Here is a 25,535-nt window from a genome sequence, read left to right as displayed (position 1 = left end):
CGTTAAGCAATCGTAGCTAATCATACCTAAAAATTGAGCCAATTCCAAATTTAATTTGCCAGCTACTTGTCGATGACTTTAATTTGAGTGGCATATTCTACACCAGAGATAAAATTACCCAAGTTATTATTTTAACTTGAAATAACCTCCCGCCATTTATTATAATCAACTGACTTACTTCTGGATGCGTTTAATCAATTACACCGTACCATATGTTTTTGTTTATCATTGTTTTAGCTAATCATGCGTGTCGGAACTCTTTGCTTATGGTATAATGTGTGTGGCGGAACATCTTTCACCATGTGTTATGAGAAACATCACTGGTAACTAAAACAACGGTGGTAACGTCTTTTCCAGGCCACCCTGAAGTATATGGCATGGTGACACGTGTCCTATGACAGTTATATTTCCTATATTTCATGATCTACTCTACCAATTGCATTGATTATAAAGATTTTATTTTTATCTACCGTACAGTGATGCCCCCTATGTCGGAAACGGATTGGTTACTCCCCTGCCACCAGCCAATGGCTGGTGGTCGGTGCTCTGTGGGCCCACCATGATGTATGTGTTGCATCCATTCCGTCCATCTATTTTTCCAGATCATTTTATATTACAAAAACAAAAATGAGATATATCCAAATCTCAAGTGGACCACATTACTGGAAACAGTTTTGAATGAGAGTAGACCATAAAAAAACATTTTGGGGCCATAAAAGTTTTGGATCAAGCTGATTTTTGTTTTTTTTTTATTCATCTGGGCCTGTATGACCTAATCAACAGATTGGATGTCAAATAAACAGTACAGTGGGCCTTAAAAGGATTTTCATTGTGGATATCCAATCACTATTGTTTTCCTGAGGTGTGGTCCACATGAGAATTATATCCGTCTAATTTTTGGGATAAAAATCTAAAAATGGATTAACAGAATGGACACATACATTATGGTGGGGCCCACAGAACACCAACCAACAGCCACCGGGCTGGTGGCAGGGGGAGTAGCCAATCCGTTTCCCCATATGTCGACTTACTATCCTTCATCAGATGTAAAGTAGAATGTTTCTTGGAATGTAGGGTGAACATAAGATATTTCACAACATGTATGGTTTGGATTCAGCATACACATCACAGGTGGGCCCCACGCAGCTGTAAAGTACAGTATCCTTATGATTCGATGGACCACTCCTCACGAATTTTCCATTGATCTGATACACCGACTTTCATTGTAAGATGGAACACATGAGAAGAATCTTATTCCTAAAATCATCATGTTGGTCCTGATTTCCTTAACAAGGACTCAACGGACAGGCCCAAAAATTAGAAGTATGAGCGGCATTTCTGGCTTTTTGGAACACGGCCCATTTAAACGTGTCTTAGACTCTTTGATGAGTGTCCAAATGCAATCCTTCTCCATCAAAGAAACTTCTCATGTGTGTCAGATGATGGAGGAAAAAGACCCTCTCATGTGGGGCCCACCACTCTCATAGGGGAGAGAGAGCGACCATGCTAAATGAATGTGGTCCTCTCGAGTCGTGGATATGTAAAATATACTCGGGTTTTTAGATTGTATATGTGGGGCCCATGGTTCAGTGATCTAGGCCGTTGGTGTTTTCACAGGAACGTAGATGGACCAGCTCAGATGGATAATGCGAAGTTTTCAAATTGGGTGTGGTGTAAATGGAAGGACAAAATGAGGAATATATGAACGGTGTGTATTCAACCAAAGAAATGCTATAAAAAAATTTAGTGGCTCTGATGTTCCAGATACGGAGATTTTTGGATAGACGGTAGCCTGTCGTTTGTATTAACAAACCAATGGTCTGGATGCTTGAATAATGGGCCCAGCTTTACAAACTTAAAGCCCGACTAAGCCGTGAATATCCACGGCCCGAGTGTCATATAATCGCACTCGAGTAAAAGCATGTAAAGAAAGCCGGGAGCAAGCGGGCATGGGGCGAGTGGCATGCAGACAACAGCACCATGTGGCCCACATGAGACAAGTGATTGTGCCCACGACGTGTGTTCGAGCATTTGCCAACGTTACAAATTTCCGTGAGATCCTGACCATTCATCGCTATAGTGCACTGGGTAAACTCTGTGGGGGCCACCATGAGTTATGTGTCTTATCCACCCCGTCCATCCGGTTTACCAGCTTAATTGAGGGTATGAGCCCAAAGCTAAAGTGGATCGCACCACAGAAGACTGTGAATTGAACACCTACCGTTGAAATCTTAACGGGGCAATAAAGGTTTTGGATGAAGCTGATATTTGTATTTTCACTTCATCCATGTCTCTGTGACCTTATGAACGGGTTGGATGACAAATAAACATCAGAGCCCTAGAAAGGTTTCGACGGTGGACATCATCATCCACACTGTTTCCTGTGGCGGGCTACACTTGAGCTTTGGATATGCTTAAATTTTAAGATCAACCGCTAAAATGAGTTGAAAAAACAGATGGACGGAGTGGATAAGCCATATACATTTTACAGTGGGCCCAACTGAGTTTACTCAGTACGCAATCGATTTCCACGACTTTCTTTCAAAGATGGATGTTAATGAAAGACCTCTGAAATGAGATCATAACCATTGATCTGGCTCTAGGAAATCCCTCTTTTGATCCCGAATAAATGAACGATATCTATAGCATTATTGATTTTATTTTTTTATTTTTTAATGACAGAAAATGACATGTGGACGACAAAACAAATATTTGATACCCCACATGTACCCTCTCCCCACACACATTTACGTGTAATGCGCGTGCACGAGATAAGCTAGACTGTCTGTAAGGTGGGCCCCACTGTGAAAACAGCTGGCCTCAAAGCTTCACATGATCTTTCCGACCAGTTCAAGTTAATCCGCACCGTAAACACGGCTAGTGACACTCTCTTTCAGACCGCCTTATATGGATACTTACACGAGGAGGAATTTCGGTGCCCCAACATAAGGGTTATTCCTATGACTGGTGCTCTGTGTAGCCCACAAAATTTCCGTGATAAATCCAATCCGTCCATCTGTTTTGGAAGGCCAAAATAGGAAAGGAATATAAAAATCAGACAGATCCATTACTCATATGGCCATACCGTACGAAACGGTGGGGATTGAACACCTGAGGGTGACAGAAGCTTTTTATCAGGATGAAATTTTTGGTTACAGTTTATCTGAAGGGTAGTAACCCTATGAACGGTTTGGATGGCATATAAACTTCATGGTCAGCTCCAGAAAATTTTTAACGATGGTCTTTGGGAATAGATGGACTGAGTGGATTTGTCACGGACATCACGGGCCGGGCACAGGTACATCTCTGTGTCCGGGGTCACAGGAAATCCGCTTCCCTGTCTGTGAGGTGTATGCTGGTACTTTTCACCATCTAACTATGTTAAGGGTTCTGTGGGGCCCACCTTGATGTATATATGTTTTATCCACGCTGTCAATCAATTTTGACGGATCATTTTCGGGTATGAGTCTAAAAAGGAGGCAGATCAAAGGTCAAGTGGACCACACCACATGAAACAACGGGGATTGAACTTCTACTCGTGAAAACTTCTTGAGGCTCACAATGTGATATTTATGTTTTCCACTCATCTAGGTTTACATGACCTTATTAACAGGTTGTATGGCAGATAATGATCATGATGTAGAGCGGGTCGCATATAATTTCATGGCCAAGATGGATCTGAAAAGACCCGGTCGACGACAAAAGTGATCCGGACCGTCAGACCTTAGATTGGGCATATTTCACAATTTAGAATGAGTTATCAGGCGCAAAATATATGATCATAGGATAGGATGAGCTACTTTAGCTAACTAACATAGTGTAAGCCGGGTCGCCCACACGTTTAGATTTGCGAAATTTCATCATATCGTCGGTCGAATTCCATATTTAATTCTGTTTTTACTATAAATACTAAAATTTAATTTGATTATAACTCTTTAACTATATATAAAACTTATTATAAAAGGTAAATTTACTATTTATTATAAGTCATGAATTTTAAGAGTCTTAGTTTTAGTTTGCTTTTGATTTTTCTCTCATTGTTTAGTATTTTATTTAAAGGGTTGTAAACTCATTTATTTCATTCATTTATTAATTTAATATTTTATAAAATTTATTTCCTATTTTGCTTGTTTTTTTTACTGTCGTTTCAAAAAGTATACGAGGAGTCCATAGATGTTCAGCACATTTGGGACAGTTAGGGCCCGTTTGGCCGGTCGGATTGGAAGGGATTGGATGGTATTACAAGGGATCGGAAGTCAAATCCCGGGATTGGCCTGGCGTGCCAAACAGAGTCGGTGATCTGATCCCAATCCCATGTATCTCAAGATGATCCGCTGACAACACCATCATTACATTTAAATCCCATCAAATCCACCTGATCCTTCAAATTTGCCTCGGACGTGTTTGGTGTGAGGGATTAGAAGGGATGAGAAGGTTTAATACCGGAATTGGCCTTGCGCGCCAAACAGACTGGATATAGCAATCCAGGGATATATCAATCCCATGGTTCTCCAGACAATCCACCGACAATACCATCATTACCTAGAAATCCATGCCATCCACCCTAATACCATTCAATCCCTTCCAATCCACCCGGCCAAACGGGCCCTTATCCTCTTGTGATATATGGTGCTCGACCTCATCATGTTTTCATCCCTACGTTATATCACCCTCGGCCTAAGGAAGTTTTCAATGGTAGGAGTTCAATCCCCGCTACTTCTTATAGTGTGGTCCACTTCAGCCTTCTATCTGCCTCCTTCTTGGGCTCATGCTATAAAATGATCTGTCAAACTATATCGACAGCGTATATAAAAAATACACATAACGGTGGGCCCAGAGAGCCCCTGACAGGACCGGCCGTCTCTAGCTAGGTCCTGATGGGGTAGTACCCAATCCACGTCCGCAGTAGTGACGACCAACGGGCAATCTCGTCCGACGAATAGTTCGTTGGGAAGTGGTGGATAAAGAATCGTATCTTGAAGTCTATCAGTCATTCTATTAATCAGGGTGGACCATGTTAGATCAACGGTCCGGATCATTCAACCAGGGCCTTATTTGTTCAGGAGGAGGATCATATGATTTGTCTCTTAAATAATTGAGAATACGCCAGATCCACGTCACCTATTCATCAGGCCTTTACTCTAGGACGGATCTGGACCATGAATTTCCTTGATCCGGATTCCAGAAGGGTAAATTATGGCCTTTTAGCCGTTCATCAGATGGCCTGAAATCTTATCTAGTTTGACTGCCGGATGAAATTAAATCGATCTTGGCCCATGATGAAGGGTCCACCTCGCCCATCGCCAGATCCTTGATGCATCCGGACCTGTATAGTGATCTAGACCATTGATATGGAGGACTTCATCTTGGATGGGGATATAGACCATTCAATCAGTGATCCCTATGTAGAGACGGTGGATAAAATACGATTATCGTCCAAGAAAAAAACAAAGATTAGACGGCCACCGATCCTACCAATCTAGATTTGTGTGTACCATCTGGCATGGCCCAACAGATTATCGGTCTGGATCACCGGACTATGGTCCAAGCTGTACTGATTGGGCACCTTCTACTACAATTTCATTAAAATGCCTTTACAGTAATCGTAGACAATCCAACGGTCATAAACAGTCGGATGCCTCATAGAAGGGGTCCAGTGTACAGCCTATACACCGGAACTTAGTGTATAGCCATCACTACTGCCACTTGATGAACCAGCATATTCATTCTGACCATCCAATTGGTGGGCCACAGCACAAAATTTTCTGTAACTTAATGTTGGGAACTCATCAATGGCCTCATTTATGGATTTCTAACCATAACTTCCGTGGACGGTTGGGAGGCAGTCTAATCATGGAACCCTTAGCAAGATGCAATCATGGCCATTGATTGAAGAATAAGGATTGCATGCGCATTTGTGGGACAAAAAAAAAGAGAGGGGAAAATCACTGTGGAAATCATGACAAGCTAACTGTTGGCACACATGTGAAGGTGGGACACGTGTACGAATTTTGATCCCCTCATCAGGTGGGCCGCATGGTGGACGTGGTATGTTCCACAAATCAAGTTGGTTAGGCAAAGGGTGTGTTTGAGGGAAAATGGACTACCAAAGAAACTTGATGATGGTCCAAAATCTAGCGGTTAGGATTGTCTGATGGATACATCCAAGGTGGGCGCCTCTGGTGCTCCACTCAGATCTCATACACGTGAGCTTGAAAAACATTGCTCGGCTCACTGAGTCGAGTAACTCAGTGAGTCCAGAACTCAAGACTCGGTATGGTTAATGATAAAATGTAATAAAGGTCGTGATTTGATGACAGACCTTTATGTGTGGAGGTAGAACAGGTGTGAGAGATCCGGACCGTTCATCGGGTAGCAGAACTTGCCATGTTCCAAAAAATCAGGGCAACATATTCACCAAGTGAGCAACAGCCGCTTCAATGGATCCCCACTGTCCATCCGTTTTCAAAGCTCATTTTGGGGCATGATCCAAAAAATTAATCAGACCCAAATCTCAGCCAAAGCACACCACAGGAAACAATGGTCATTGAATATCCACCATTAAAATCATCTTGGGGCCACCAGAATGTTTATTTTCCATCTAATGTGATGGGGTTTTCCTCCTCAGTTCAAAGGAAAGATAGAGCAGCCAGTTGTAAAAACGGATGTTTCACCGCGCCGCTCGACCAGTCGAAGGGGTCTACTCGACCGGTTGAGGACTGCTTGACTCAAAGTCTAGCAACCGAGCTTTTTATTACTTGACTAGTCGTGAACCCGGCTCGACTAGTCGAGGGTTACGCAGATTCAGTCCGGATATTGTGCGGACTGCGTAAATTTGAGGCAGTTTTCTCAGATGTACAGAAAAGTGTTTCCTAAACTATAAATAGGGATTCCTAAGGCTATTGTAGGGCATGCTGAGGGATTCCTAAAGCTATGCAAAAGGTTTCTAAAGGGCTTTACGGTTCAAAGGTGAGAGAAAAAAAAAAGAAAAAAAAGAGAGAGGAAGTTTGTGGAAGGGAGGATTCTGCTCGTAGAGGTGATATACTTCGCAGTTGACGTCTCAGCGCTTCTACGTCTTTGTGATCGGTAAGATCTCTCCATTTTCTTTATTCTCTTATTATTCATCCACTCCTACGTAAATGAAGAAGGTTTGATCCAAACGGCATGTGCTTGTGATTGGTTATAACGTTCTACTTCATAGTGAATTCTTACTCTGGACGAGGTCCCGTGGTTTTTACCTCTTTGAGGGTTTTTCATGTAAAATCTCTTTGTGTCGTGTGGTTTATAATTTGATTTATTTCATTACTTTATTATATCCAATAATTCTAATGGTTTTGGGAGACGAGATCCTAATGTTTTTGTGCACTGCTCCCAACATAACGTGCTGATAGGTCACAAGGACATGAATAAGGACCACATTAATATCATCTTAATAAAAAAATCATAGCCCATGAGAAATTTCTAATGTTTAATCACCACAATTGCTTGTGGTGTAGTCCACATGAAATTTGGATCTCCTTCATTTTGAAATCAATGCCCTGAAATGAGATGTAAAAGTGGACGGGCGGCATGGATGTAAGGTGCATACATCATTGAGGGCCCCAAAGTCAGTTATCCACCCACCTGTGTAGGGTCGTACATGAACCGAGTTAGCTCAGTTAGCTCGCTTGACACGAGTGGAAAAGGCTTGATTCGACTCAGTTCAAAACTAAGTTCAAGTCGAGACGGGCTAATTTTTTTAGCTCGAAAAAAATTTTGAACTAAGTTTGAGCTTGCCCAAGCTCTACTCAACTCGGATCGAACCCAACTCGATTCGAACTTGTTCGGCGACTCAGTTATTTTGATATTGATGTTGCTCACCATGTGTTTGATGAAATGACTCAACGAAGCGTTGGCTGGTGGCAAGAATGTTTGTTTCATCAAACAAATATAATTTTTTCTTGATTTTGATGTTGCCTATAATGTGTTTGATGAAATACTTATAAAACCATTGCTGTTGTTTTACATAGAGTAAGAATTTGAAGGTGCAGTCCATGTACTTGTGAAAATGCTGCATAGGTAAACTCGGCCCGAACTGGCCTGAGTTGGCCAGTTAGGCTCAAGGACCGAGCTGAGTCGAGCTGCAGCTCAACTCGGATCAACCCGTGTACACCTCTACCTCTGTGGGTCAGGGTCTACCTAAGCCACGCTGGTGAAGTTGGACTAGGGCCGGGTTGAATTTGGCCCTAACCCCAAATCTCTAAAGACGCTCTAGCCTTGCCTTAAAGGGCGTGGTCCGGCTTGGCTGGCTCTGGGCTAGGGCCGTAGATTTCAAGCCCTCACCCAGCCCTTAGGCCAAGTTTAGCGGTCCAATTTCAAGGCCAGGTCACTTGGGCTAGGCTGAGCCTAGATTTCTAACCGTTCATTTTTTTTTCCATACAATTTTGATCTGAGAGGTCCAACAAATTTTTTTTTTGGCTCACACAAACATAGTACACAATAGTTGATGATTGGACCAAATCTTAGACAAGTGGGCCATATGCATCGATATCAAACAGGCCGTTCTTGATTCACAACACATAACAACATATAAAAATCATTCGGTCTTGATCAGGGTTTTAAAACTCATCTTAGTTTAGAAATGGATGGACCTGATCTGGTTTAATACAACTGAGTCACCCCAACTCACCTCTACTTAGGTGAGTCAGTCCGAGTCAACAAATCTTCAAGTCTTGATGACTTGAGTCATGTTACTCGAGCTTTTTTTTCAAATCATCATGACATCTGATTAAGTCAACTGAACTGAGTTGATAGAATGAAAAAAAATTAAAAAAAAATTAAAATTAAAAAAATCCTAATTTTTAAACTATGATTCTCTGTGTCTCACGCAAGCAATTCATGATATCTTCAACTTTATGTTTCAACCATCCATTCCAATTTTAAATCTCTTCAATCTACTCAAACTCGATTTCTATAATTTAGGAGACAGATGTTGGTACAGGTGGGGCCATGTTCTGAGATCCAAGCCATCTATCTGATTGGCCCACCATGGGTGGATTATGCCCCTAAAATTCGGACGCAGATTGCCTGCATACCCTATCTCCATGAATATCCATGCAGCACCATCTGGCCTACCATGATGCATGTGTTTTATTCATGCTGTCTATCCTTTTTGCCAGCTAAGCAGAACAGTAAACAGTAGGGATTGAAAGTTTACCATAAAAAAAATATAATTTCTTGGGGACCACATAAGTTTTGGGGGTTCCAGAGTCCTTCTCGGGTAGTAGACTCTGAGCAGTTTCAACACGAGGTCTTGGGCCCGTAGTGAAATCAGTGGGTGTGTGGTGGGTGCCTGCGTTAGAAAAGAGAAAAAAAAAAAAACAAAAGTTTTGGATTCAGCTGATATTTTTGTTTTGCCTTCGTCAGGTCTATGACCCTGTGAACAGATTAGATGGAAAACAGACATCATGTCGGGCTTATCCCCACTGTTTCCTGTTTTGTGTTCCACTTGATCTTGGATCTTCTTCATTTTTGGGATCATGGCCAAAAATGAGCTGGAAAAATGGATGAACGGTATGGATAATGTTCATACATCATCATGAGGCCCATAGATCTTGGACCATTTCGTGCTGCAGGCAATCCGCATCTAAAGTCCAGACTACAGGAGTTTTTAAGCCTTTCGATTGATGGGTTTCAGATAAACGGTCAAGGATATTATACAGCAACAGTCCACATCCAAAGGCAAGAATGTGAAAAATCGGATGGCTAGGATGTTCCAATCTACGAGATGTGCTCCTCATCAAGAGGAATATAAAGGATCTGCACCGACGGTCACGTAATTCCTGCCGTATCAAAGGTCTGAGTAGATGATCCAAGGCCATGTGCCTTACCTGATGGCCCATAGTTTTAAATCACAAAAACTCGACTCGAAACTCAGTTGAGTCGAGTTTACTCGAAAGTTCGCACAAGTTTCTCCAAAACTGGAATTATACTGAGTTGAGTTTTACCGAGTTATCGGTGTTTTGCTATCAAGTCTTAATAAAATCTGATCGAGTTGAGTTGACTCCGACAGCTCTAGCTGAGTTTTTTAAGGTTTTTATCTATGGGATGGACCATGCCCTAAAAAACCTCCCACAGGCCACAGTGGAGGCTGCTGGTTAGGTAACAGTCCTGTCAGGGGCCCTGTGGGGTCCACAATAATGTATATGTTTTATCCATACTGACCATCTATTTTGATAGTTCATTTTAGGGCATGAGCCCAAAAAGGAATCAGATCGAAGGCTCAATTGGACCACACCACAGTAAGCTGTGAGAATTAAACTACTACCGTTGGAAACTTTTGGGGCCACAGAAGTTTTGGATCAAGCTCTGGTATTTATCTTTTCCCTTCATACATGTCTATGTGACCTTATGAACGGAACTTAAGAAGTTTTCAACGGCAGGAGTTCAATCCCCGCTCCTTGTGGTGTGGTCCACTTGAGCCTTAAATCTGATTCTTTTTTGGGCTCGTCCCTACAATGATCTATCAAAATAGATGGACAGCGTGGATAGAACATATAAATTACTGTGGGCCCCACAGAGCCACTGACATGACCGTTCGTCTCTGGCCAGGTCCTCGTGGAGGTAGCACTCAATCCGCGCCCTACATTGGAACATCCTCGACACAATATTTCACTCTTTTCAATATCCGTACTTATCTTCTCGACCGTCTATTCATCAGCAACAAATTAGAACATTAGGATGGTCCCATGGAGAGATCTTTGTGGCAGGGATCAATCCACAGTGGTGCCCAATAAACCAACGGTCTGGATTACTGAATCGTTTCCCATTTGTACTACAAGCTAAAAACCTCACTGTACCATGCATCCTCCGGACGAGTTTGGTCTTTGAGATTTCACTCAATGTACCAATACCCACTCACAACACCTACCGACCCAGCTTTTCATTATTCCAAAACAACCAAAACCAAACGTGGGATTTATACAGTGTTGGTGAGTCCCAACTGTTCAGTGGTCCAAAAGTTATATCATGGCCCCATTATGCACCATCCATAAAAAATCCCACTTATTAAAATAAAATAAAATAAAATAAAAACACCTGGACCTTTTATAGGTGGTCCACATAAAAAGGAGGCAGATGGAAGGCTCAAGTGGACCACACCACATGCAGCGATGGGGATTGAACAACTACTATTGAAAACTTTTTAATGCCCACGTGATGTTTATTTTCCATCCAACCTGTTCATAAGGTCACGTAGACTTGTACGAAGGAAAAACATAAATATCAGCTCGATCCAAAACTTCAGTGGCCATCAAAAAGTTTTCAACGGTAAGCTTTCAATCCTCAATGATCTGTGGTGTGATCTACTTGAGCCTTCAGTATGCCTCCTTTTGGGGTTCATATAATAAAATGATCTATCAAAATGGATGGACGGTGTGGATAGAACATATACATCACGGTGGGCCCTACAAAGACCCTGACATGAGCGTCCGTCTGATCTGATGGTCCCATCGTGGACGGATCATGCCCAAATGAATCTTCTCAATTGTTCTCAACGCCAAGCTTTCTGCTGCCGGCATGCAAATACACAGTTAAGACATGCACCAGCAATCCACGTCGAAAAGAGAGATGAAAGATTTCTGACCGGTAGTTCCTGCTAGGTGGGGCCCACCGTGATGTTTGTTAGAAATCCACCCCGTCCGTCCGTTTTTCCATCTTACGCGAGGATATGAGGACAAAAATGAGGCAGATCCAAGTGGGCCACATGACAGGAAAGAGTGGGGATTTAACGCCCACCGTTGAAACATTCATTGGGCCACAAAAGTTTAGTATCAAGCTAATATTTTTCTGTTTTCGGTTCATCCCAGTGGAAATGAGCTTATGAACGGTTTGGATAGCGCATATAAACATCAAGATGAATCCCCGGAGTTTTCAACACTAGGCATTTCCTTCCCTACCTTTTCCCGCCGTGTGGCCCACATGAGTTTTGGATCCACCTCATTTTTAGGCTTATGCACTAAAACAAATGGGCAAAACGTATGGACCGTGTGGATTTCTCACAAACATCACGGTGGGCCCCACCTAACTTCCGTATGTAGGAACTCCCTACTTCCTGGGGTGGGGTTCGCAGGCAATCCGCCTCCATATTCCAATGTGGGAGATTTTTCATGGTCCATTCATGATGGGGGGCCATCAAAACAATGGCATGCATTAACTAAAAAAAGGGACCCCACATGTGGAAATGTAGTGCACGTCACAACAGGGGAAGTCCTGTTGTGCACGGAGTTTCAATACATGGAGCACGTGATTGGTTTATCCAATTCATGGATCAGATGGCCCCCATCATGGATGGACCATGCCCAAAAAATCTCATCCATTTGTCAACTCTTAACCTTTTCATCGTTGCCATGCAAATACATGACTGCTCCTGAGAGTGCGAAGAAGAAGAATATGGGCCCATAGAGATCCCTAGTGATGAGGAAGAGGGAGCGCAAGAGTCTGTAACCCTCGCAATTATACGTTGCGTTTTACCTCAAGCCAAGAGCACTGATGACTGGCGCTGCAATACGATCTTCTACACTTATGCAAAATGTGGGGAAAATAATTGTAAAATGATCGTAAATAGTGGTAGTTATACCAACGTGGCATCGACTAGCACTGTGAGTCGTTTGAGCTTGAAGCTGGAAACCCATCCTCAGCCTTACAGAGTCTCCTGGGTTGATGAAACATCCATTTCAGTCTCGCACTGCTGTCTTATCCCTATTCAGTTTGGATCATATAAAAATACAATTTGGTGTGATGTTGTTCCTATGAATGTAGGTCATATCATTCTAGGTAGGCTGTGGCTATATGACAGGGATGTCACCATATTTATTCGTTCAAATGTGTATGCGTTCTAGTTTGAGGGTAAGAAGGTGAAACTAAATCCTCTACCACCCAAGAATACGGTTGGAGAGGAGTCTACTACACAGAGTGGTGTGAGCGGCTCAAATGAAGTAAAGGAGTCAAAGCCTAAATCCAAACCGCTCCATAATTTAAATGTCAAAGACTCTGAACGAGAAACAGACGCGGACTCGATGATATACGCCCTTGTGGATACGGAGAGTGTACCAGAGACTAGCGTAGAGTTACCCATTGAGGCCATTCAAGTGGCCATGGGATTTATTTATTATTATTTTTTTTTAAAAAGGAGAAGAAGAAGAAGAGGAAGAAGAAGAGAGAATGAACCAACAATCAACACCCACTTGAGAAAAGATGAAAGATTTGATGGTTATGATCTTCCAATTTGGATGATGTTCTGGGCATGATCGGCCCATGGTGGGGCCCATCAGATGAATGGATTAGCCCCACATGTACAGACTCGGTGCATAACAGGGAAGTACCATGTGCTACGAAAGACTTGAGTCCGCCTCAGGGAACTTTCCAGTAGTACACTGGGTCTCTACATGCGAGGCGTATGATCATTCATCCAAGCCGTTGATCTTATTGGTACCATCATGCCCAAAGAATCTCCTCAATTAGTGAAACTCTAAATCTGTGGCGGCACCCAAAATACATGGTTAATAAGAAACGCACCAATAATACACATTCCATGGAGAGGGCGCTGACTCGCGGCTTTGGCATTCCCATTTGGGAGATTTTTATAGTGTGGTCCATCCAGGATGAGGGCCATCAGATCAACGGCCTGGATAAACTAATCACGACCTCACAAATACAAACACCTTGCACAATAGGAAATTCATCCTTTAACTGATGACTTGTAAAATATGATTAGAGAGTAACAATAGATCGGACGGGATCAGTTGGTGTCTCCAACACCATCCCCAGCATTGGTAAGTAGATGTGTTGGGCGCTGTGGGGCCCAACTTGATTTATATTCTTTATATCCACACCATCCATCCATTTTGCCCCCTCATTTTAGGGTACGAACCCAAAAATGAAGCAGATCCGAAGCTTTTTTGGACCACACCACGGGAAGCAGTGGATATTGACGGCCCACCATTAAAAACTTCTTGGGGGCCACAAGTTTTAGATTAGGCTGATATTGTGTTTAGCCTTCATTCAGGTCTGAGTGGCTTTATGCGAAATAAACGTTCGGGGTGGGCACTTGAATGTTTCTTGTGGTGTGATTCACTTGAGCTCTGGATCTGCTACATTTTTGGGTTCATGCGCCCTATAATGAGCTGGAAAAATGGATGTACGGCATAGATAAAGCACACATACATAACCACAGCACCCAACACATGGTGTTAGCAGCACCACCTAATCCACGACCCAATAGATCACACCTTCTACGGTCCACATCTTCCTATCTGGGGCTTAAGATGGCCCACCTATGATCAGAGTGAAGCATTGAGTAGGAGGGGTCCACCACGGAGAACCAAAATCAAAGTAACTGGATGATAGTAACCATTTGAATAAGCCCCCAAAGGATGGATGGCAAGCCTCATTTCTAGCCATCCATATTGGAGGCCCTTATTCAAATGGTTGTGATCATCCAACAGGATGAATTTCGGCCGTGTCGGGTCCACGGAAATGCCCTCCTAATAGATGGTGATTGTGATTATTGGCGGGCCACTGTCCCCACATAGGATTTTGTGGCTTAGACAAGGTGCAGAGAGTTCAATCCTAACCCAACCCAAGGTTGCTATACCTCAACCCTAACCCAATCCAACCCAAGCGGGCTTGGTCAGGTGGATGCATGCTAATATTTTTGTTATTACATTAGTCTATTATATTTTCAATACATGTCTTATTTTTTGTACCTATGATTTTATTAATTATATATGTAGTTATTTATCATAAAGATTCACGCAATTTATTTGGGAGAGAGAAATCCGATGTATCTTGTTAGCTTGAGTCATTGAAAATGATGTGGACCAATGAAACCGGACGACAATGGAATTTCCTGTGCCTTCGGGTTGGGTCGGGCAACCCGAGACCTCAACCCAAGCCTGACCCAAGTTTTATTGGGTTGGTGTTTGTACAACCCAAGTGCAACACCAAACCCGATACATCCTGCCAGAGCCCAACCCAATGTCGGGTTGGTCACGGGTCGGTCGGGTTGAACCCGCCCAACTTTCAGCTCTACATCATGCTGGGGGCCAGTATTTAGACAATTGTTGATCAACTTCCACACCTGGCAGAGTAACAACTAAGCCTTCAATCTCAGGACCAAGCATACCTATTAAAGTCATAAACAGGCCTGTTCTTTGTCAGGCTCAGTCTTAACAGACAATTTAAAGAAAGCTTGTAATTAGCTCGGCCCAATCCCAACGAAAAAGGTCCCACTTGAACAACATACAGCTTATAACGGCTGGAAACCAAAGTCATGGCGGCCCGTTGCAAACCAGAAAGAGCGGTCGATCTAACCTCATCACCATTCAACTGCAAACCCAAGATGGAATCAATCAAAAAGAAAATAGAATAATCTGAAGCAAAGAAAATTCTAACACTGATTTGCAACAAGAGGCTTGCTCAAATACAGGCAGATTTGTTGGAATACCCCACCCTCCTGATGTGTCTCACTCTAATAGGTGGATGTATTCTGGCAAACCTCCTGCAGCAAAACCATGAACACATCGGCAGAACGGAGAAAATGTTACATGAGAATTTAATAAAAATAGAAAGAAAAAAACAGAAGAAAACACAAATCAAATCTTATCTTCATCTGAGTTTAGGCCGAAGGGGTCAAATCCCGAGCAGCCATTGGTGGAGAGAGTGTGCGAGATAAGAGTTCCTTAATTTAGCTGGATCCTACTGGGACCACCTAAATGGTAGGTGGGCAGTGGTTGTGTGACATTTGGAGTTTCCAATCATGCATCTGTCACCAATGGAAGAAAGAATGAAATGCTGCCTTGCCCTGTAGATCATGGATTCAGTCCCCAATGGCCTGCTCGGATTTGTTATAGCAGCTTGTGTTCTGCTCCTCCGTAGATGATTCGACCATTTTGTTCACCCCTTGACAGGTCAGACACTGGCGGTCGTGTCTAAAGAAAACATAGATGTTGACACTGACTCCTCATTATGTACCTTGGAATCATGATAATCCCTGTTGATTGGGAGTTTAAAATGGATTCCAACTGGGAAATCATTTTGTTGATTTACTATGGTACATCGTGGATTAAGTGTATCTGCAATATGTTTGATCAAAGAAACACTGCTACATCCTTTTCTCCTGCTTCTCCACTCCTTACAGATGAGCAGGGAGGAAAACGGGTTTAACAAGATGTGCCAGGTTCCACTAACTATACAAATCAAACCTAACCATACATGTCTAATCTATTCGACACTATCCATAGTTTTTAAAACTTGCTGATTCCACTCTAAACTCAGCCCAGTCAACTTGACTAGGAGAGATTACGAGCTGAGAAGCTGGGAAACTTGCTCATGGGATTCACTTGATCCTGACAAGGCCTCGACAAGACTTGTCAAGTCTGCTCTCAGACTCGGCTGACTCAACGCAACTCACAGCGATTTATGGATTAAGCTGTTAAAAAATATATATAAAGAGCCAGTAGATTTCAAACTAATGACCGCGCTACACAGGCCGAGTCACACAGATTTTTTACCAGCAGGCAATGCAGCTTCAGATGACTATATCAGCTACTATAAGCATATACACAATGCGAGTAGCCAAGGACAGAATTTTCCCTCCAATTATTTTGTCCAGTGGCTTGGACTTCTACCAAACCAATGGATATGGAAAGAGTTTTCAGCCAAAAAAAGGGTATTTAAGTAATTTACATGAGGCCAGCTGTGTGCTAGACAGATTCAAATCCACTCCCTAAAAAAAGAGGGCTGATTACCATGACAATCTACCACCATCTTCAGCATGGCAGTCATTCATCTCCTCACATGCAGTACTCGCATAAGGCTACCCACATATTTACAATATGGAACAAATTGTGGATGAAGGAATCTCTAAAATCAAATCACACCAATCAATCAATTCTAACCATCCAATTGATGGCTATCAAATGGATGGTTAAGAAGTAAAATGGCTAGCGGTCCAAAATTCCAAGGGCAAAATCATATGGCAATTATCACGTTCTCTCTGTAATTGGCTATGCTCCATCGACGATTGGGTTAGCGGTCAGGATAAACACATGCACAGAACTCATGGATTTAAGTGGCAGTTTTGGAGTGCGACTCACTTGGGGACCGAAACCAATACAACTCACCCCGAATCGGTATGACTTGGTCCTGTTTATATGTGGTGACTCCTTTCATTTCAAACCAAAATTGAAATGAATGGGACAATACCAGGTCATATTCCACAATTTTCCAAACCATGATACTGCTATGCCATGTGCAGTTGAAGAGTCACCACCAATTTTATAATGGAATCTAAGACATAAAAAAGGAAACCCACTTTATAAAACCACATCCCTCTGCTCTCTTACAATAGCATCTCTCCACATGTGTTGCATGTGCCCCCTTTTCTAGTTTTATGTAACTGTCTCAAATATTACCAGAACTCCACGTACTTTTAATTAATTTGATTATTAAAAATCTAGTCGAGTAAAGACTCTGTGAGTCTACAGTCAAAACTGATCCGGCTGTACACCGAGTCAGGTAGAGTTTCTGGGTTGTCGAACTATCTATATCTATCCCTAGCAACTAATGCGCTACTTCCTATAAATGGCTTGGTATCCCCTTCAGAGAATGTTGTATCTCACCACTCAGCTTCATGAATGCAATCAGTCTGTTGAAAGTACTAATAGGAACTCAAAAGCACCAGTGTGACTCTCTATGAAAGAGAAGCCCATCTTTTCCATACCTCTTACTATTCTCTTTTATTGCCCCATATAAGCCCCCTTGTTTCTACTTCCTTACAGGACAATCAATGGCTACTATTGGACTGGCAGAAAAGGAAAGGGGTATGAAGCCTAGAGGCCTGTGTATGAGAAGAATACCTGTTGATTCCGTTAGCTGACAGGATCAGGCACAACAATCTAGCCCATCCCTTAGAGACGTCACTATTCCCTCACATGTTTGGATGTAAACTCCACCCTGCCCATATTTCCAGCTATAACAAAATCACAACATTTAATCAACATGAAAATGTTGAGGAAGCTCATGCTGGAACAAGGTTACCTGGACAGCAGGCTGTTCCTGTACATGGTATGTGGTACAGGAATAGAGCATGCTACTTCCTCCAATGTGTGGTACCCTACTTGTAGGATCATTGGGTAGCTCCAAAACATACACTAGGTACATACAGTATCGTTGTGTACATGAATTGACATTGTAATTTACATCTGAAATGATGACTATTATTATTATAGGCCACATGCATAACATTATACATACACATGTTGTTGCATAAATTGAAGTATGAATCTCCAGATTCTGAATGCAGAGAGACATTCCAAGCTTAATCTAAACTAGGAATATAGAACCATAATTTTGGATCAGTTAAAATAGCAATCCAGATAGTGGGATTTGTGGGCCTGGAAATGGGCAGGCCTCAGGGCCAGACTTTGAACTGGTCTGGCCGGGCCTACTGGGCCAGGCCTATTCAAAATATTGATTTTGCCTAGCCGAGCCCCTTTCCGTTGCCAGCCCTAGGGATTTGGAAGGGGGGTTGGCGATTTAGGTAACATTGTTCTGGATGTATATGAAGTGGAAAGCAATTGAGGCATGGGCACCTCTACTAACATTGGCTATAAATAAGGTTATGGCATCTACTTAGTAGGGGTGTCAATGGGCCAGGCTGGCCCGACGGGCTTCCGGGCCTAGGCTCCCTCGGGTTGGAGTATCAAGCCTGGGGGCTGGGTTCAGGCTTAAAACTCAAGCCTGTTTCTCAAGTGGGCTGGGATTGGACTTAGCTATCCAAAAGCTAGTCAGCCTGGCCCATCCCGTTAACTTTTTCAAAATTGAAACTGAGATTTTTTTTTTCCCTATCATAGCTTGTTTGGGTGTACTTAGCCTGTTTAGGCTCAGTTTGGGTTTGGGCATACCTTGAAAAATACAGGCTGAGCTTGCACATAGCTTAGCCCAGCCCTTTAACACCCTTACTACTTGGGGGCTGTTTGGATTCAAGCAAAGTTGTGTCATTCACAAGCAGTTGAGACAGAAGTACTTGTCCATGGGGCTTGTCAGCTCAATTTACGCACAAGAACCTAAGCAGTTGAGGAAAAGCAGTTTAGACATATGACCATTAAAGCTTGGATTGGCTATCTTCGCTAAAGAGGTGAAACTACTTGTCCCTAGCTTGGTGCACATGAGGAACACTCCCATCATGGTTTGGAACATCGATATCGTATCGAGTGATATGGCCATATTGTATCCATAAAGGCACGATATCATACACAATATAGGTCCGTATTGGGCCATGTTTAAAAAAAGGACCTGTATCAGCCCGTACTGGCAAATATGGGCCGTATTAGTGTCGATATTTGGACAGTGTATACGCATAAAAATGCGTTAACACATGAATTTTGGTACTTAGCCAAAACAAGCCTCAACGAGTCTAAAGGCACCATTGCGCCACACCATTTCAGCTCTAGCAGCACTGCGCCGAAAGATGACATCATCACAACGGAGAAAATCAGAACGAAACCAAGGGCCACGCGCAAAACCCCCCTACACCCAGCGCGGAGGCCCCTGCACTAAGATGTCAACATGAACCAAAAGAGCAGGCACTAGGAATCTCGTACCCATATGCTTATAAATACCCCAGGACGCTCATTCAGAGAGGAAGTTGGACTTTGAACACGGTTGGAATTTGGACAATGTGAGATCATGGGGATCACAGTGGAGGGCCATAGCCCAAAAATCATGATAAGTGGAATATCCCACCAACAACTAGATGGTGGAAAAGAAAATGGCCATAGCTCCAAATCCAACGGTTAAGATAATTTGTGTGATTATCAAACTATGCTCCAATCACAATGGGGCCAACAATTAAGCCGGCGTGGATTGGTGTGCATGGATTTGACTTGTACAGATGACTATAGCATGCTAGTGCGTGCCATCTATCTAACCATGAAGGCTACGGACGGGATGGGTCATCCTTAGCCCATTCAAGCTCTTTTGTTGATTGAGCTGAAAAATCAAGTCCAAGCTTATGGCCCAATTTATTACTTGGGCCTAGCAGGTATGGTTATTAAGGGCCTCCAATCAGACTCGACCTCAACACAAAAGTTCTAAAACCTAGTAAGTGGCACAACCCACAGAAGTTTAAAAATTAGGCCCAAGTCCAAGTGCGTTGAATGGAAAAGCTGGTCCTTTCTATATTTTAATTGTAGAGGTGTCAGAATGGTCTTGCATAGCAACAAACATGGGCCCATGGTTTTGATGTAGACAATCTGATGGGACCACATTGTGGACAGAGGATACCCCAAAAATCTCCCAAAGTTGGAAGATCTAAATCCTTTCATCCACGCCTTACAACTTAATGTTTAAGAATAAGAAAAAGCAATGTTCCACATTCAAAAAATAAATAGCCTAACTATCAATCGCATATGAGAAGATACTCTTCTCCAAAGATCAAAATAGCAAAAGAAGAACATAACATGAATTAGAGTGGAGAAATAAGGGCATGCCAGTTAAGACATTTTATAAAAGCATGTCTTAGAATAATGGTCTAAAAACAGTCACATTCTGCATTTTACTACTAAGATATTAGAGAGAAGTTGCAAGCTCAGAATAAAAATATTGCTTACCTGTATCTTGTTAAATGAAGATGACCTATTTCATGAAGACTGCTCAAGCCCAACATTCATCGACATCAACAAACAGTTGGATTCCAACAGCTTCCTTATCTTCCCATTGTCACCCACCTCAGACAAACATCGTCAGCTCTGGCCTGCTGAACACATTGTTCTCCTCGTCATCCAACACAGGATAGGCAGCCACAAGTGCATCTTGTGATCCAATGTACAGCGAGTTGTAGATCTTCCAATACACCTCCCTCACTTTCCGTGCCGGATGAAACAGCCCCTGAAGACAGTAGTTCAGAACAGCTGCAGCGCCCAACGCCACCCTCATCCCTTCAATCGCTTCCATGACAGCATTTATGACATGAGGAGACGTCTCAAAAATATTGGGCCACACATAGTTCAGCAGATGCACCAAAGCATCCTCGCAGCCCAACCCAGCAACACCCAAGGCCATGTGCTTAACAGCGGAAGCGGCCGTTTGCCTATGCACCAGATCCCTGTCCATAAGCGCATCTTCGAGCAAGGGCGTAACGGCATAGATGTAGTCCTTCCCCATCTCACCTATGTACTCGAAGAGGAAAGAGAGTGATTTCAGGACCCCGTTTTGCACGTTCAGCTCTGGTACCCGGTACTCATTCATCAGAGCTGGTAAGACCGTGAAGGGTGAGCAGGTTTCGGCAACAATGGCAATGGCCACAGTTGTGCAGACCCGATTCTGACGCTCTTGCACCTTCAGGTTGTTCAACAGCGTTGCCAAGACGTCTTGAGGTCCAATCGCTTTCGCAATGTACCCAAATGTGTTCACAGTAGCACGCCGGATCCCCTTCTTGTGGGCCTTCAACATCTCAAGGAGCTCAAAACATATCCTCATCCACTCCCTTGCAGGGACAAACTCTGCCCCACGATCAGCAATCCTCCCGACAAGGTCGATACAATTCTCCTGCACTTTCTCATGCCTATTCTTCAAAATGGGAGTGAGACGTGGGAGCAGATCCTTTATTGGAGGAGTCATTTTTGTCATACCAATGACATTGACGATAGCCTTCAGTGCTCCCAATATAGATCCCAGGACTTCAGGGTACTCTTCTCCTAAGTACTCATACAAAACCACACCCAAGTGGCCCATCAGCTGCTCTTCTTGGCACTGCTTCATGACAACTGCGATCCTCGATATGAGGTCCGCTGCTTGCTGCCTGACCTTCGCACTCTTATTGTTCAAACGCCACTTTATGGTACCACATATCTGGGGAAGGTACGGTTTCACCCTCTGTCCAAGGGAATTCACCACAGCACCGAAACCATTGAGCATCACATTCGCATCGTCGCTGGTCTGTTCTTGGAAAGCATACAGAATACCATCGATCAGGAGCTCTTCCAACCGGGCATCAATATCTGATGCACCCAAGTTTGTAACCACCTTCTCGATTGTTTCCATTACCATCCGCCTGTATGGTTCACTCTCGTCTTTGAGATCCTCGACGATCCTTCCTACTATATCTGCAACACCGACCTTGTTAGCTATTTCTACAGTCGTCTCCACAAGCTGCCTATAGTTTCTGCGGTCCAGCGCCATCCTTCTAACCCAGAAATTCCGGAAGAACTCGGGAAGAATATCGCTCCGAATATAATCAGCTTCAACCCCTTCCGTACTCACACACTGCTTGACCACTTTAAGTACAATCTTCTTCATTTCTTCATCCGGCGATTGGAACTCTCGGATCAGTATAAACATCACTTCCTTTGTGTAGTAACTTGCATACATAGCATCCATGAGAGGAATAATGAAACCAATTGATTTCAAGAAAGCTGCCAAAACCTTTCCTCGGTGTGATCGAATGCCTTTCCACAGAGGCTTTAGGACCGAATCAAAACTCTCTATACCATATGGAGCAGCGGCCTCAGCGAGTGCAGCGAGAGACAATGCTGTAATAGTTCTCACTTTCTGGTTTTCATCGTTGAGACCGTGTTCAATGATTTCAACAAGGGACCTCAGATGCGGAAGCACGGCACAACCCATTAGAATCGCAATCTGCTGTACAATCTTAATGCCGGTGTGCCGAGCTTGCCAAGATTTCTTACTCTGGCACACAGCTTTCAAAAACGGTAACAGCGCAGGAATACCCAATGCGGAGGCAACAACACTGAAAGCCCTTGCCGTTGTGTTCCTGACATATTCATCAATATTGTCGATATCTGGTCTCATTGCAGCAATCATCGTGGCCAAGCCAGCCGCTTTGCTGAGATTGGAAATGATCTCTCTTCCTTCTACACGAGCATAGTAGTCCTCATCGATCAAGAGTGGCTCAATCACCACCAAAATCTTGTGTACAAATGGCCGGACCAGCTCATCCAGCTTGTACAAAACCCTGTCAATGACCTTAACTAGAAGATGGCGTTCTTGATCTTCCAAAGTCGGTTGCATCAGCAATGGCAGAATCCGATTGAACAGTGGGCCAGCCCCAAATTCTCGTGCTTTATCCGTAAGCTGGCGCAATGCTGTTTTCCTCTGCGGAGGAGTCCCGTTCTTAACCTTGAGCAACAGCTTCATGATCTTCCGCTCCTTCTGTTCATCTGGTGACAGCTCTTCCTCATCTTCTTCGTTCAGCAACGCACCAAAGTATTGGTAATCCTCTGGCTTCATAAACGGCAAACCACCAGGTGCTTCCTTCGGAACATCAAACTGCTGCCCACGATTCTCTTCAGGGATCGCATATAGAGGAGTTCCCAAGGGAGTCGGTGTAGCAAGAAGCTTCCTCGCAGGAGTTCTGATTGGAACATAAGAAGCTGGAGGATCTAGAATCTTATATCCTTCTTGTGGGAACATAGCATCAAGCTCTTCATCAGTCAATGGCCGGTTCCTCTCCTCAATATCTCTCTCCCACCTCAGCAGATTATACTGCTCAGGAGTAATGGCACCGCGAAGATTGATAGCTCCAGGGGTTGGGGTTGCGAGGTCAATTCCTCCAACTGGGGTCAGGCCAGGGGTGAATGCCGCAGCAGGGGTCGCTCCAGGCATTGGTGTTGCACTTCCCATGGTCGCTGGCGTTTCATCCCATCTCGATCTTTGTCGCTTGGGTGTCGGAGTAGCGAGTCCCGCCAGCTTGGGTGTTGCATCCCATGTCATGCCAGCTGGCGTAGCTCCGGGAGTAGCTCCACCAGCGGTCGGAGTTGCATCAGCATCGGCCAGGCGACCAGGCGTGGGCGTCTCATCCCAACGGTTCCTACGGGAAACAGATGGTGTCGCGTCAGCCAGCCTCCCCGGGGTTGGAGTTGCATCCCACCGGCCAATCCCAGGAGTTGAATCTGGCATGTCCCAATCCGATGCCGACGACGCGGTTTTCACCTTCTTGCTGCTGCTACTATTATCTTGTTCCTGAGATTGGTCCCACCTGTTCCTCCTTTTCTGAGCTGATGGAGCAGGCTCAGAGGCCTTGTTCTCCTCTTCCTCTTTCTTCCGCTTTGAAATCTCTCTCAGCATCTCTTCTTTCTGTCTCTTCAAGGCCTCCTCCTTCATGACATCACCGTAGGTCCTCACGGACGGGTCCGGCGTCTTGTCTCCCATCGCGAAAGCATCATTCCTGTCAGGCGAGATTATCCGATTCAGCCTCCGCTTCCTATAATCATCCTCCCTATCAATGATTTTCTGTGGTTTCTTGAAACCAAAATCATCCCCATCATCCACACCCACTCCTCTCGGCAACTCCTTCAATACCGATTTAGGTGCAGTATACGAAGCTAGCTTCCTCGCAACCTCTCGCTCCCCAGCATCTTGATCTTCCTCCTCTTCATTGACAGGGATCGACTGCTCGTAATCCTCGAAGCGGTTGCCGCCCCCGTAAAGATCAGCATCAAAGGTGACTGCGGTCAGAGAGGCAAGTTCCTGCTCCTTCTTTCTCCTCTCTTCTTGGACCCTGGCGATGTCGGATTCTATTGTTTCCATCTTCCAACTACTTCTATCCTACGTAGAGAATTCAAATCCAGACTCTTATAACCCTAAATCCCTGCAGAAACAACGACTCAAAGAAAACAGCAGGAACCCAAATCAGATACAGAAGTTGAATTTGAAGAAAAAAGGCAACATCGAGCGAGAACAGGAAATCAAATCCTATTCGAACTCCTCAAGAAACTAACACATTCTCATCAAGAATCAATACAGTAAAAAAGAGCTAAATTTCATAAATTGATATTCCATCACATATAGTGAAGAATTACAAACCCTAGATTCTAAGAGAAACAGAAAGAGAGGGGGGATCTAATACAGCGTCTGTATGTAAACTTTCACATCCATCCAATTTTATTCCGCCAACACGTCATCTGATCCGTGCAATTGGTAGGACACACCATAACGATCGCCTGGTATGAAAATCAGGGCCATCTACTCATTGCGTGGGCCACACGGATTTTCACGCTGCATCCTGTCCGATAAGTGGATTGGACTGTCGCACTGATCATTAGAAAGTGGCCCACCCTTTTAACGAACAGGATGTCCTGTATATTAACACGTCAGCAGAGAAGAAATGGATGCATGTGATGTGAAGTTAACATACAGCCGCTGTATGTGACAATCTCTAAAATAAAATAATTAGTTTGAAGAATATTTACAAACCTGAAAGACTGATACTCTCTCTCTCTCTCTCTCTCAAGGAAAAAACGTGTGAGATGGTCGAAAGAGCTGAGGAAATGATTTATATGGAGGGATAAAGGGCGTAGCCTGTAGCCTATATATAGATGGGCTGCTCCAAGGACCCGCGCGTGTGAGATGGGAGTGTTCTTCGGGGACTCGTGTGCAAGATCCGTGCCGTTCTAGGATGTGGGTGTTGGGACCATGAGCATGACATGGACGATAAATCAGCAGATTCACTCAGTGGGCCACGTTATGTGGGACGT

The 25,535-nt window shown here is 43.7% G+C and overlaps 1 protein-coding gene across 3 annotated transcripts; it reads right to left on the bottom strand.

Moving 5' to 3' along the window:
- Positions 1-15,140: 15,140 nt before the first annotated feature.
- Positions 15,141-25,154, bottom strand: LOC131252880 (uncharacterized). 3 transcript variants are annotated; one of them, XR_009174734.1, is made up of 3 exons: positions 24,884-25,153; positions 20,652-24,649; positions 15,141-15,366 (listed from the first exon to the last, which is right to left on the bottom strand). XR_009174734.1 is itself a non-coding variant. In XM_058253645.1 (2 exons), the coding sequence occupies exon 2, from the start codon at positions 24,586-24,588 to the stop codon at positions 20,770-20,772; it is 3,819 nt and encodes a 1,272-aa protein (XP_058109628.1). In that variant the 5' UTR covers positions 24,589-24,649; positions 24,884-25,154; the 3' UTR covers positions 20,513-20,769. The 3 variants fall into 3 exon arrangements, 1 of the variants encoding a protein (XP_058109628.1); XR_009174735.1 differs by lacking the exon at positions 15,141-15,366 and adding an exon at positions 15,372-15,538 and having other exon boundaries at positions 24,884-25,154; XM_058253645.1 differs by lacking the exon at positions 15,141-15,366 and having other exon boundaries at positions 20,513-24,649; positions 24,884-25,154.
- Between the last annotated feature and the right edge of the window lie 381 nt (positions 25,155-25,535).

Source organism: Magnolia sinica, chromosome 8, assembly GCF_029962835.1.
Source record: "Magnolia sinica isolate HGM2019 chromosome 8, MsV1, whole genome shotgun sequence".
Lineage (NCBI taxonomy): Eukaryota > Viridiplantae > Streptophyta > Magnoliopsida > Magnoliales > Magnoliaceae > Magnolia > Magnolia sinica.
The sequence above is the reverse complement of the archived record's forward strand: the minus strand, read 5'-3'. Positions and strand labels throughout refer to the sequence as shown.

Coding starts and splice junctions, on each gene's coding strand:
- LOC131252880 (XM_058253645.1), bottom strand. CDS start 24,588: ATGGAAACAATAGAATCCGACATCGCCAGGGTCCAAGAAGAGAGGAGA.